The sequence below is a fragment of the Myotis daubentonii genome, chromosome 11 (assembly GCF_963259705.1).
Source record: "Myotis daubentonii chromosome 11, mMyoDau2.1, whole genome shotgun sequence".
NCBI lineage: Eukaryota > Metazoa > Chordata > Mammalia > Chiroptera > Vespertilionidae > Myotis > Myotis daubentonii.
This window is the reverse complement of record NC_081850.1, coordinates 32,000,296-32,012,523: the sequence shown is the minus strand read 5'-3', so window position 1 is coordinate 32,012,523 and position 12,228 is coordinate 32,000,296. Positions and strand designations below refer to the sequence as shown.

Sequence of the window (12,228 nt, the reverse complement as noted above, 5' to 3'; positions counted from 1 at the left end):
AGGTGATCTTCCGGACAAAGCCAGGGCTGCAAGGGCTAAGCCTCTTGTGTGACTTTCGTGCATCGGGCCTCTAGTATACTATATTAAACTAGAAAAAAGAAAATGTTATTAAGAAAAATCTGAAGAGAAAATACATTTACAATACTGTATTTAATGTTACTATAGATTTACATCATCTGTTTATAAGATGAATTATCTGTCAGTACCTACATCAGTATTGTCTTATATCAGTGGTTCTCAACCTCTGTGTCGTGACCCCTTTGGGGGTCGAATGACCCTTTCACAGGGGTCGCCTAAATACATCCTGCACATCAGATATTTACATTACGGCTCATAACAGTAGCAAAATTACAGTTATGAAGTAACAACGAAAACAATTTTATGGTTGGGGGTCACAACATGAGGAACTGTATTAAAGGGTCACAGCATTAGGAAGGTTGAGAACCACTGTCTTACATGATACAAGATAGTATGTGTTACTAACAGTAGAGATGAAACATAAAAAGATAATGTGAAAAAGAAATTTATATCTATTTAGAGATAAAACAATTTGTGTAATAAAATCTCCAAAAATTTTCCAGTATATTTATTGAAAAGAATTTACATATAATTGAGCCCCCACACAAACCAAACTTGGGCTGTTCAAGGGTCCACTCTAATTCTTTTTGTAACTGATATTTCAAAAAATCTTTTGTATTTTTAAAAGACTTTCTCAGATCCATTGTTCATCAAAGAATGTTTTAAATAGTTTAGACATGAAACTGTGAGTGGAAGCATATAAGCCTATCTACTATGATGAGTTAATGTATCATTGATGAGGCTTGAAACATATTGAGCTTTAAACATGAGTGTTATCACAAAGCATGTCCCAAACAAACAAAAAACAGCCAGTAAAATACAAGCATAATAGGTAGAATTTATTTCTTAAAGTTTGATCTTTGGCTGATAAAGAATTCAATGATTTAGTGGTATGAAGTCTTCTAAAGGCTTTTATTCCCTCTTCCCTAATTTTGAGAGAGAAGAAATTTGGCCCTTAATGTTTTGGTGGATTTTTGTTTTGTTTTTTAGATTGGCCCCACAATTTAGTGTAATCCCATCTATGTGAGTACCATCTATTGTGCTCTGCGGTTGATCTTCACATATCTTCATATCAAGATTCCACTTTTCTTTCTTCCTCAAAATTTTCAAGCCACCTAGTCACAGCTCCTATAAACTTATCTCTCCTGTTTTGGATCTGAAACTAAGATCACTGTATTATCAAATGGAATTTCTTAACAATCAAAACTACATGGTTTTACACTGAATTGGGGATTTTAATGTCTTCTGTCCTTTAATTTTGTTTCTTTTAAATGTCTGTTTCCTTTATATAAAGTTGTTCAGTTAGGGAAAGTATAGACTCCTCCTCTCTCCCTTTTTAAATTTCTCACCAGGACCTAGAATTCCCCTTCTCTGTGAAGCTTAAGTCTACATTGTACTTTTTCCCCCCATCAGTATCCAGTAGGTTACCCTTCGGATAAGGAAGGGAAGAAGACTAAAGGACAGTCAAAGAAGGCAGGGGAAACCTCAAAAAGGCCAGCTCCAGATGATGGTAGGTAATGATTACAGAAAATAGATCCTAATACAGTTTCTAATAAAGAGAAACATTAAGAGACTAAATTGAGAAACTTGTAAGAAATTAAAAGCAAAGTGAAGAGGGGTGGTGGCAGAGCAGTGGGGGGTGGGGGGGGTACTTTTATTATATTTTGGTAGTGTCACAACCAAAACAGCAGCAAATACAGTATCCTACACTCCAGGGGAAGTTAGATGCTGCTTTATGCAGGTTATCTTTGTGCTAAACTTTACTGGTGCCAGTTAACTAATGTTTCATAGTTGTGCTTAGAACCACTTATAAGTCTACTGATATATTTCTAAATTAATCTAGATGCTTGTGAAAGTACCTCCAAGGTGTTCAAAGCAGATTCAGCAGAAGCAGTTGAGGCTTTCCAACTAACCCCTGAACAACAGCATCTAATCAGAGAAGATCATCAAAACCAGAAGCTATGGGATGAAGTGCTTGCATATCTTGTGGAAGGACCAGTATGTAAAGATTTTTTAAAAATTATAATTACATGCCTTTAATTTATTTTTCAACTTTATTTTTAGGTATAGTTGACATACAATATTATATTAGTGTCAGGTGTACAACATAGTGATTAGACATTTATATACTTTACGAGAGGTCTGGTGCACAAAATTCGTGCATGGCAGGGGAGGGGGATGTTAGCCCGGCCTGCACCCTTTCCAATCTGGGACCCGTGTGGGATCGGGCCTAAACCGGCAGTCGGATATCCCTCTCGCAATCCAGGACCACTGGCTTCTAACCATTCTGCCTTCCTGTGGTAGGATTTTACTTGCTTGGGTCAGATTATTGCGATGTAGCTTCTAGTGATTACTTTGGACATTTATGTACTGTTATTGATTGATTGCCCTGGGCAGGTTGCATGCCCATTTTCTTCCGATAATCCAGAAACACATTTATTAAGCCGGAAAAATCAGGTGTTGGCCATGGTGACTTTTTTTTTTAATATATTTTATTGATTTTTTTTAAAATATATTTTATTGATTTTTTACAGAGAGGAAGGAAGAGGGATAGAGAGTTAGAAACATCGATAGAGAGAAACATCAACCAGCTGCCTCCTGCACACTCCCTACTGGGGATGTGCCCGCAACCAAGGTACATGCCCTTGGCCAGAATCGAACCCGGGACCCTTCAGTCCGCAGGCTGACGCTCTATCCACTGAGCCAAACCAGCCAGGGCTATTTTATTGATTTTTTTACAGAGAAGAAGGGAGAGGGATAGAGAGTTAGAAACATCGATGAGAGAGATCAATCAGCTGCCTCCTGCACACCCCCCACTGGGGATGTGCTCGCAACCAAGGTACATGCCCTTGACCAGAATCGAACCCGGGACCCCTCAGTCCACAGGCCGACGCTCTATCCACTGAGCCAAACCGGTTAGGGCGCCATGGTGACTTTTAAATAAATGTACATATAATATATCAACACTAATAAAAGAGAAAAATGGTAATTGGCGTACGACGATACCCTTTTCATTGGCTAATCAGGGCTATATGCAAATTAACTGCCAAGATTGGCAGTTAACTGCCAACAAGATGGCGGTTAATTTGCATATGTAGGCACAATGCAGGGAGGCGAAAGGGAAAGCAGGAAGAAGCCCCCTGCCACTGACAGTGATCGGAAACCCAGGGGGGAGCTAAGAGCTGGGGGGCAGGGCAAAGGCGGCCCTGGGGCCGCCTTTGCCCTGCCCCCCAGCCATGATCAGAGAATCAGGAGCCTTTGCCGCCCTGGCCAGTGATAGCAGGAAGTAGGGGTGGAGCCAGCGATGGGAGCTGGGCACGGTCGAAGCTGGCAGTCCCAGGAGCTAGGGGCCCCTTGCCTGGGCCTAAAGCGAAGCCCACGATCGCGGGGCTGCTGCAGCTGTGGGTCCCCGCTGCCCGGGCCGGACGCCTAGGCCAGAGGCGTCAGGCCTGGGCAAGGGGCCAATCCTGCGTTTGGAGGGTGATGGGGGTCAACGCCTGAGGGCTCCCAGTATGTGAGAGGGGGCAGGCTGGGCTGAGGGACACTCCCCCCACCCCCCCCCCCCACACCCAGTGCACGAATTTCGTGCACCGGGCCCCTAGTACATTTATATCCAAACACCTTCCCAAGGTCCTACATGACCTGTCATCTCTACCTACTTCTGCAGTCTCCTCTTGCTGCTCTCTCAGGCCCAACTTGCTTTGTCTACACTGATGTCTATCATTTAACACACCCAGCCCATTCTGGCTACTAGACCTTTACATGCTGAAATTCTCTCCTCTACATCTTTCTGTGGCTCCTTCATATTCTGTCTCTGCAATAGTATTACACTCCCCAGAGATGTCTTTGCTGACTACACTTTCTAAAGTAGTCACCCTTTACTCCGTTGCTTTAATTTGCTTTGTTTCCTCGGTTATTACTATCTGAAATTTCATTTATTTTTTTATTTTGCCCTCCTAAAAGAATATAAAGTTTTGTGAGCATGTAAATGAGTGCCTAGCACATTGTATCAATTCACAATATCTCTAGTACATATTATAGGCACCCTGGAGGTACCAGGGAAATATCAGTCTTTAAAAAAAGGCATTTGTCAGGGAGAGGGTACCTGGTACTAAATTTATAGTTTTTCCACAGCTCCCCGAACTGGTATATTCTTTTAATGTATTCCATAATATTTTGTGGGTAATTCACTTGACGTTCATAATCCATGTTCATAAATAAGTTAGTATTAAGACATAACTTTGAAATTGCATCTGATTTTTTTGAGGCATAATTGACATAAAACATTTTATTAGTTTCATTGTATATAACAATGATTTGGTATTTGTATGTATTGCAAAATAATCACCACAGTAAGTCTAGTTAACAACTGTCTCCATACGTAGTTACAAAAGTTTTTTTCTTGTGATGAGAACTTCTAAGATTTATTTTTTTAGTAACTTTGAACTATGCAATATAGTGTTATTAACTTATAGTCACTATGCTGCATATCACATCACCAGGAGTTATTTATTTTATACCTAGAAGTTTGTACCTTTTGACTCTCTTCACCCATTTGGCTTACCCCCAACCTCACCCCTGGCAGCCACTAATTTGTCCTCTGTATTTATGAGGTTAGGTTTGTTTGTTTAGATTCCACATGTAAGTGAGATCATATGGTATTTGTCTTATACTTTGGGATCTTTGATTTTTTATTTTTACTTGAAATTCTTGTAAATATTACTTTTCTATTACAATAACATAAAATATACTCCCTGTCTACTAAAATTAACTGAATGGAGAATTATCCTTGTGACTGTTCAAAAAACTGCTTATCCTAGTTTAAAAGAAAAAAAAAGTTTGAGTAGAATGGAACAAGTAATGGTTTGAAGAGTATAGAACACCCATTGGATGTTTATAATTTAGTCCCAATTTGAGTAAACATTAGCATGAGGGAAATATGGGATTTGGGGGTTGAGGCAAAACATTACAGAAGATAGTCCCAGGAAAATATGTTGATTCTTTGGGGTCTTAGATATTATAGAGTATTATTACTCACTGCTTTTGTTTTTAAGCTTAAATATTCAAGTTTTGTAGCAAAAGATTGAATAAATAATGCATTTTTATATACTGGAATACCATATAGCTTTTTGAAAAATGTATATAATGATCTTGAGACAAGCTGTGATTTTTTTTCTTTATTTTGTTGTGTTGTTGTTTATTTACATTGCCATTTATCCCCCATATACCTCTTCCACCTCCACCACCCCCAGCCTCCCATCCCTGCAGTCACCACACTGTTCTGTGTCCATGAGCCATAATATTTTTTAACAGTGAAAAATAATATTCTCTGGAACATGAGGTTTGGGTGGGCGGCATTTATATTTTAATGTTATATATTGACTTTGCAACCTTTCCAACCCAATCCTGAGATTTAAAACTAATGTGTATTATCTTACAAAATGGGTTTTTTCCTGTTTCTGTGGCATGTTGCTAATCATTGCAATCACTGCTTGATTTTTTTCTTAACTATAAAACCATTAAATGTAACCAAGACACTTTAAAAAAATCATTTTGAATTTTATTAATATGTTATGAAATGCTAACCTATTTGTTCTTCTCTTTGGGTACCATCTAGAATTTCCTGAAAAAATTGGAACAATCCTTTATGTGTGTCTGCTGCCAGGAGCTAGTTTACCAGCCTGTAACAACAGATTGCCTCCACAATGTCTGTAAAGTAAGTAGAATTCCTTTCCCGTTTTCTATTATTAGGCCAGAAGGCACACTAACCTCCAAAACTACCTTTACCATGTGATGAAGCATTTTTCCATAAAACAAAATAATCATAGAACATTGCCAATTCAGAAGCACTTAATTACATCTTAGTGGTAAGTGCGCATTTTAATTAGATAGTAATAGTAAATCAAATATATGTAGTTGAGGTATTCTATCATGTTTGGCATTGTTAGGAAGGGGTTGAAATGGAGAAGAGAAATAGGTATCATTGCCTTTTTTCCTTACACCTTTTATGTTTTGTATAGTTTAGTGCAAACTGAAATAGTTGCATGTACGTAAGGAGATCTAAAACAGATTCTATCTGGCAGCATACCCAGAGGAGTTGAATATTGTGTTGTGAAAGGGAGATTTGAGCTATAGTAAAAACAAGGTTGGAATCTTGCTCTACTGCTTGATGGTTGTGTGCCCAGACCTAAGTTCCAAACTTGAATTTCTTTTGTAAAATGGAAATAAACCTTCCACATATAAGTTTGTCCCTGACCTTGAGCTGGCTAACTGTATAATAGATTTAGTTCTTTTTAAAATCTTTTTGGAACACACATTACATTATAAGTTAAGTGATTAGTTCTAAGCCGGGGAATCCTGAGGTGTTTTTTCTTTAGTGCTCTATCAGAAAAGAACAGGATTAAAATCCAGCCTAGAAGATGAGGCTAGTGAGAACCATAATCTTTAACACCCTCATTTTACTGGATGAGGAAATTAAAGCATACAAAAGTTGAATCATTTACCTGAACTCACAGTATGTGCTAGAACAGTGATTTTCAATTGGTGTGCTGCAAGAATTTTTAAAAAGTGCAATACCTGACTATTTGGTTGGGGCACTGACCTCTTTTTCCTTAGATTGTCAAATAAAATAAATGACAACAACCAAAATAAAAAAAAAATGCCAACAGCCAACACAACAATAGCCATCCAGTGTGAATGCTCTGTCTCCAACCATAAATAATATAGGTTATATAATAGAGTTTGCATATTATTGGTCACGTGCATAATAAGGTTGCGTCAGATTGGTTAATTCTTGGTACCAGAATTCCTTAGACAAGTATAGGCACCTGATTTTTTAAAAAGTCTCTTTGGAGCAATAAGGATAGGTACTTAACTATTAACTCTTCCCTCTCTTCCCCCTATAAATAAAATTTTAAAAATGTCTTTTTTTTGTTGTTGCCATATTGGCAAAAAGTAGATTTTTTTGGTATGCTGCAGAATTTTAGTAATTAGTTTATGTATGCCGTGAGATGAAAAAGGAAGTTTAAATTGCTGTGCTAGAGGTAGAGCTAAAGCCATGTCTTTAGACTAGTGTTCATAGTATAGATTCAGGCCTTTATTGGTATTCATCTTTATGTTTTTCTTGTTGCTAAACAGTAAGTTTCTAGTTCTTATTTAAAAGCATAAATTGTTGAGTCCTTTTCTACATGCTTTACCAGATGAAATTGGGTGAATTTTTTGGGTTTTTGTTTTGTTGTGTTTTACCTTAGGATTGTTTACAGCGTTCCTTTAAGGCTCAAGTTTTCTCTTGCCCTGCTTGTCGGCATGATCTTGGCCAGAATTACATCATGATTCCCAATGAGATCCTGCAGACTCTACTTGACCTTTTCTTCCCTGGCTACAGCAAAGGACGATGATCTGTCTACTTCCACTGTGTTGCTCCTGGTGATTTTTTTGGACAATAAAGAATCTAAAGTGGTTGGGGGAGGGTAGGGATGGAAGCAATGGTGGACCATATCTCTGATGTTCTGAAGCAGCTAATCCTCTTTTCCTACATAGCCATCATCTTGTGTGTGTAGTAAGAGGCCCATTTCTCAACTGTCTTTTAAATATCAAAAGGTAGTTCCTGTCAGTAACAACTAGTTGTAATGAGTAGAAGTTAAAGCCTCAGCTCTAGTTGATATCCAAGTTATGATTTATTTTGCAACTACCTCAGGACAGAAAAGATTTATGGGAATTTTTAAATCATTGAATAATTAGTTAAATGAAATTTTAGCTACACACTGCCTCCCAGATATTAGTTGTGCCTGGTTCATGTAATTTGATTTTACAGAAAAGGAAATGACACTTGAGATCATTGGAATGAATGCAGCTTCTGTAGTGTGCAAAATACATTTTTAATATCTTCCATTACAATGTGTGTTTTACAAGAACAGGTTCATTTTTTAGCCCATTTTGTGAGCTCCATTGTGCTTTTTTCTGGTGTTTTATGCAAGTTGACTACTAATGACTAATGAGAACAATATGAATGCATCGTTGCTGCATTGTAATGTGTGGGTTTGCACTTAAAAGAAGAAGCATTCTGATGCTCTACTTTAACTGTTTATGAAAAGCGTCTTCTGTACTAGTCAGACTGCTTTCATTGAGTCTCACCAGTGGTTTTACAGCTGTAGAGCATTGAGGACTGGGCTGACTTTTGAGAGGGCTGAAATTGCTTCACATTGTGATCCTAAATTTTATATTCACTGCTCCCTAAAGTATACCTTAATAAATATTTTATGACCAGCAAAATAGCTCATCTTCACTGTTTTACATTTGTCTGGCTTATAGGTATGTGTGTTTAAGAATCAGTCATTTCCAGATTATTTCATTGTACGTTTTTATTGATACAGGTATTTTTTTAAAAGAGATTTTATTTTTTGTAGTAGTTTTAGGTTCACAGAAAAATTGAGAGGAAGGTACAGAAGTTTTTTATATATCCCTTGCTCCCTCCGCAACCTCCCCTATTATCTTTATCGTCCACCAGAGCAGTCATTTGTTACAGTTGATGAACCTATATTGACACGTCATTATTACCCAAAGTCCGCAGTTTACATTAGGGTTCATTCTTGGTATTGTACATTCTATGGGTTTGGACGAATGTATGAGGACATGTATTCAATATCCAAGATTACACAGTCTTTTAAAAATTTAAGTCATTTTTCAGTTACAGTTGACATACAATATCATATTAGTTTCAGGCGTACACCCAGTGATTAGACATTATACAACTTACTAGTGATCACGCTGATAAATCTACTACCGACCTGATACTATACATAGTTATTAGAATATTATTGCATAAACATGCACATGAACATTCAGCCAGATTTCAGATGGTTCTCAGTGATGTTCTTTTTTAGTTGTATTGCTACAGATATTTTTTCACAATTTTTCGCTCTTGAATTTTGGTAACAAGAACTAATACAAAATCTTAAGCACTGCCCAGCCTGTGTGGCTAAGTGGTTGAGCGTCAGCCTATAAACTAGAGATCATGGTTTGATTCCCGGTCAGGGCACATGCCCAGATTGCTGGTTCGATTCCCCCGAGGGCATGTAGAAGGCAGCCGGTCGATGATTCTCATCATTGATATTTCTCTTCCTCTCCCTTCCTCTCTGAAATCAATAAAAATATGTTTTTTTAAAAAACTTTTAATGGAAAAATAGTCTCAGGTAAGGATTAACAAAAACATTTTTTTAAAAACAGACATCAGTGATGAGAAAGAATCATCAATTGGCTGCCTCCTACACACACCCCACTGGGGATCAAGCCCACAAGCAAGGCATGTGCCCTGACTGGGAATCGAACTGTGACTTCCTGGTTCATAGGTCGACCCACAGACACCCCCGCCCCCTGCCCCCTGCTTAGTTTTGTTGCTATTTTTCAATGGGGGAAAGAGGGATGTTTCACCATCATATCCATGTCTTTGAACCAGGAATGGCAATATTTCACACACCTGTCCACAAAGAAAGAAATGCTACCAGTATCTTTCCATTCATTATTTAACTTACTACTCACAACCTGTGAAGTAAATGGTATTATCTCCATTTTACAGATAAGGTAGTGGTTTCAGAGTTAGTTACTCACCCTAAGTCACAGGCAGTCAGCAGCAGACTTAGAATTTAATCTCAATGCTGTGTGTTATTTTCCACTACTTTTTCTGCTTCGCTGTGTTATTTATGTTTTAGTTATATTACCCTTTGAAAACCAGATTTGGGCACTTTCAAAGAGAACTAATGTGCAATCCGACTGAGTTTCATCTAAAAAAAACCTGTATGGTTGTTGTATGGCACATTATTTCTTTCAGAGACTCTTCTCATTTTCATAATTATAACAACCAGGGGCTGCATTCTTTTTTTTTTAAATATATTTATTGATTTTTTACAGAGAGGAAGGGAGAGGGATAGAGAATTAGAAACATTGATGAGAGAGAAACATCAATCAGCTGCCTCCTGCACACCCCCTACTGGGGATGTGCCCACAACCAAGGCACATACCCTTGACCAGAATCGAACCTGGGAGGGACCCTTCAGTCTGCAGGCCGATGCTCTATCCACTGAGCCAAACCGGTTAGGGCAAGGGGCTGCATTCTTAAATGAAACTGATTTCTGGGAAATAATGAAATTGTTTAAGGACTGTATTGAGCCTGCTTAACTGTGCCACTCCTCCAGAGCTGCCTCATGCCCCCTGGCATTAGGCTTCAGATTAACAGCATTTCTGAGTGGCAGACACTGTCCCAGACGAAAGGCTCTTTTTTGACAAAACACAGAAGTAGTGCTAACTCACCACACTCCTCCCTGTACTTCCCCATATGGCTGGCATCACATCTGACACTCACTCCTTCGCTATTTGCAAGTTTATTTAACAGCCTACCCAACTGTCTCCTTCCACGGAAAGTATTTTCCTCATTGTCTTTTGGAATGCATTTGAAGCAGCTTCTTTTAACCAATAAAAGCATTTAGTTCTTCTATTTTGAGGAACTCATATTCCTGTGTAGTTAACGTTGGATAAAAAGTATTAAATGGAAGTGAGTTATTTTTTTTTTTCCATTCCTTATGCCAGTCTTTTAAAAAGAATCTGTTTGCATATAATTCTACCTTGGCTGCTCCCACTGCAGAGAGGAACACTTTTGGATCAAGTTCCCAGTGGCAGCACTGTTGGGGCGGGAAGCCTGCATTTTTTTAGGATGCCTGACATCACTCCTGGTGCCCTGGGGTTCCACCCTGTTTGGGGAGTTTGGCTGTTATTTAAAGTACTTAAACCTCACCAAGGCTTTGTTTTTTTCTGATGATCTTCAGAAGTGCTTTTGTAGAAAATTTAAAATGTCACACTCGAACTATACAAACATATTTACTGATAATGTTAAAGCACAATGCACAATCAGATCAAAAGCACACTAAAATTTCTCTTTCTCTTGCGTCAGTTTTGAAAACCCTAACCTCTTAAGAGAGGTCTAGACACCCAAAGAGTCCTGTCAGCACATTAAAAAAATAGCTTAGAGTTGATTTCTTCTACCATCCATCAATTCTTTTGAATTCAGAAGAATTGCAGGCCATCTCCAACTTACGTCATTGAAGTTAATTTGTAAAATAATGACATCCATGACCTGTGACTTGATGTAGGTTAAAAATGAAATGATCTTGTTTGTACAAATATTCCCTATAGGAAATGATATGGAGGAAATGGCTAGATTCCCAGATTAGCTTATAAAGCCAATTAAGCCATAATCTATCAATCAGCACTCTTGTATGGAAAAGGCACCCAATAACCCTGCCACTTCCATGCACCAGAGACCTCCATCTCCAAATTAACTACATTTCCAAGCAAACTTTGGGGTGGGTGATCTGACAGCCAGAATTGTAACTTTCATATTGGGGACTTATGGCCATCCCCAGGGAGCTGTATGTATGAAAGGTGTGGAGGAGACTAGGGAAAAGCTCCAGGGATGAAGGTTGGGAGGTTAGAGCCTGGCCAGGCTGGGAGGAATAGAAGAGTTGGGGTGGGAGGTGAAACCAAGAACTCGGTGAAGCCAGCACTGGAATTACACATGAACAGAAGGAAGGAAAAGCACGTTAATCACGTGTCAGGAGCCTGCCTACACACATCGCAGTAACGCACAAGTGGGTCCTCCAGCCCCTCGGCCGCTGTCGTCTTGGGAAGTGTCCACCAGCCCAGTCCTCAGGGCTTGCTGCTGTGCGGACTCAATTTTCAACATCCAAGACATTCTAACCCCTGGCATTGGCATTCCCTCCCACTTGGTCCCCTCAGTTCAATCATTCTGCCTGGTTGGTTTCCAAAAAAGGCTCCCTGGCTCTTTTTCTCTCAGGACCCTACCCTCCCGTGCCTTTCCCTCCTGTGCATGGGGGCCTCCCTCGGCCCCTTTACTGACGGGCCAACCCTCTCCCTGGCCTTTGCTCTATTGTCTGGTGCTCCCTGTTCTCTTTCTCATCCTAGGACTTGGACCCCAGATCTGTTTCTCCCTTGCCTGCCCTCCTCTCAAACTTGAGACCTCTTCCTGCCCTCTACCCCTTCCCTTTGCCATCTTAAGCTGACTTTTTAATCATCTCCCTTCCCATTCTTGTGAGCTCTCTCGTCCTGATTTGAGGGAGACTTCTCCTGGGCTTGTTGCTC

At 39.2% G+C, this 12,228-nt stretch overlaps 1 protein-coding gene across 7 annotated transcripts in view; it reads left to right on the top strand.

The window, feature by feature from the left end:
* UHRF2 (ubiquitin like with PHD and ring finger domains 2) overlaps positions 1–8,349 on the top strand; it is a 64,274-nt gene extending 55,925 nt beyond the window's left edge. For 3 of the 7 annotated variants that reach the window (XM_059656711.1, XM_059656712.1, XM_059656709.1), the window contains 4 exons: positions 1,492–1,588; positions 1,922–2,076; positions 5,696–5,794; positions 7,329–8,349. In XM_059656711.1, coding sequence (XP_059512694.1) covers positions 1,492–1,588; positions 1,922–2,076; positions 5,696–5,794; positions 7,329–7,475 — 498 coding nt within the window. In that variant the 3' untranslated portion in view covers positions 7,476–8,349. Of the gene's footprint in view, positions 1–1,068; positions 1,102–1,430; positions 1,589–1,921; positions 2,077–5,695; positions 5,795–7,328 lie in introns of those variants that run through there. The other 4 variants (XR_009447595.1, XR_009447594.1, XM_059656713.1 and 1 more) reach the window with 4 other exon arrangements.
* The last annotated feature ends 3,879 nt before the right edge of the window (positions 8,350–12,228 follow it).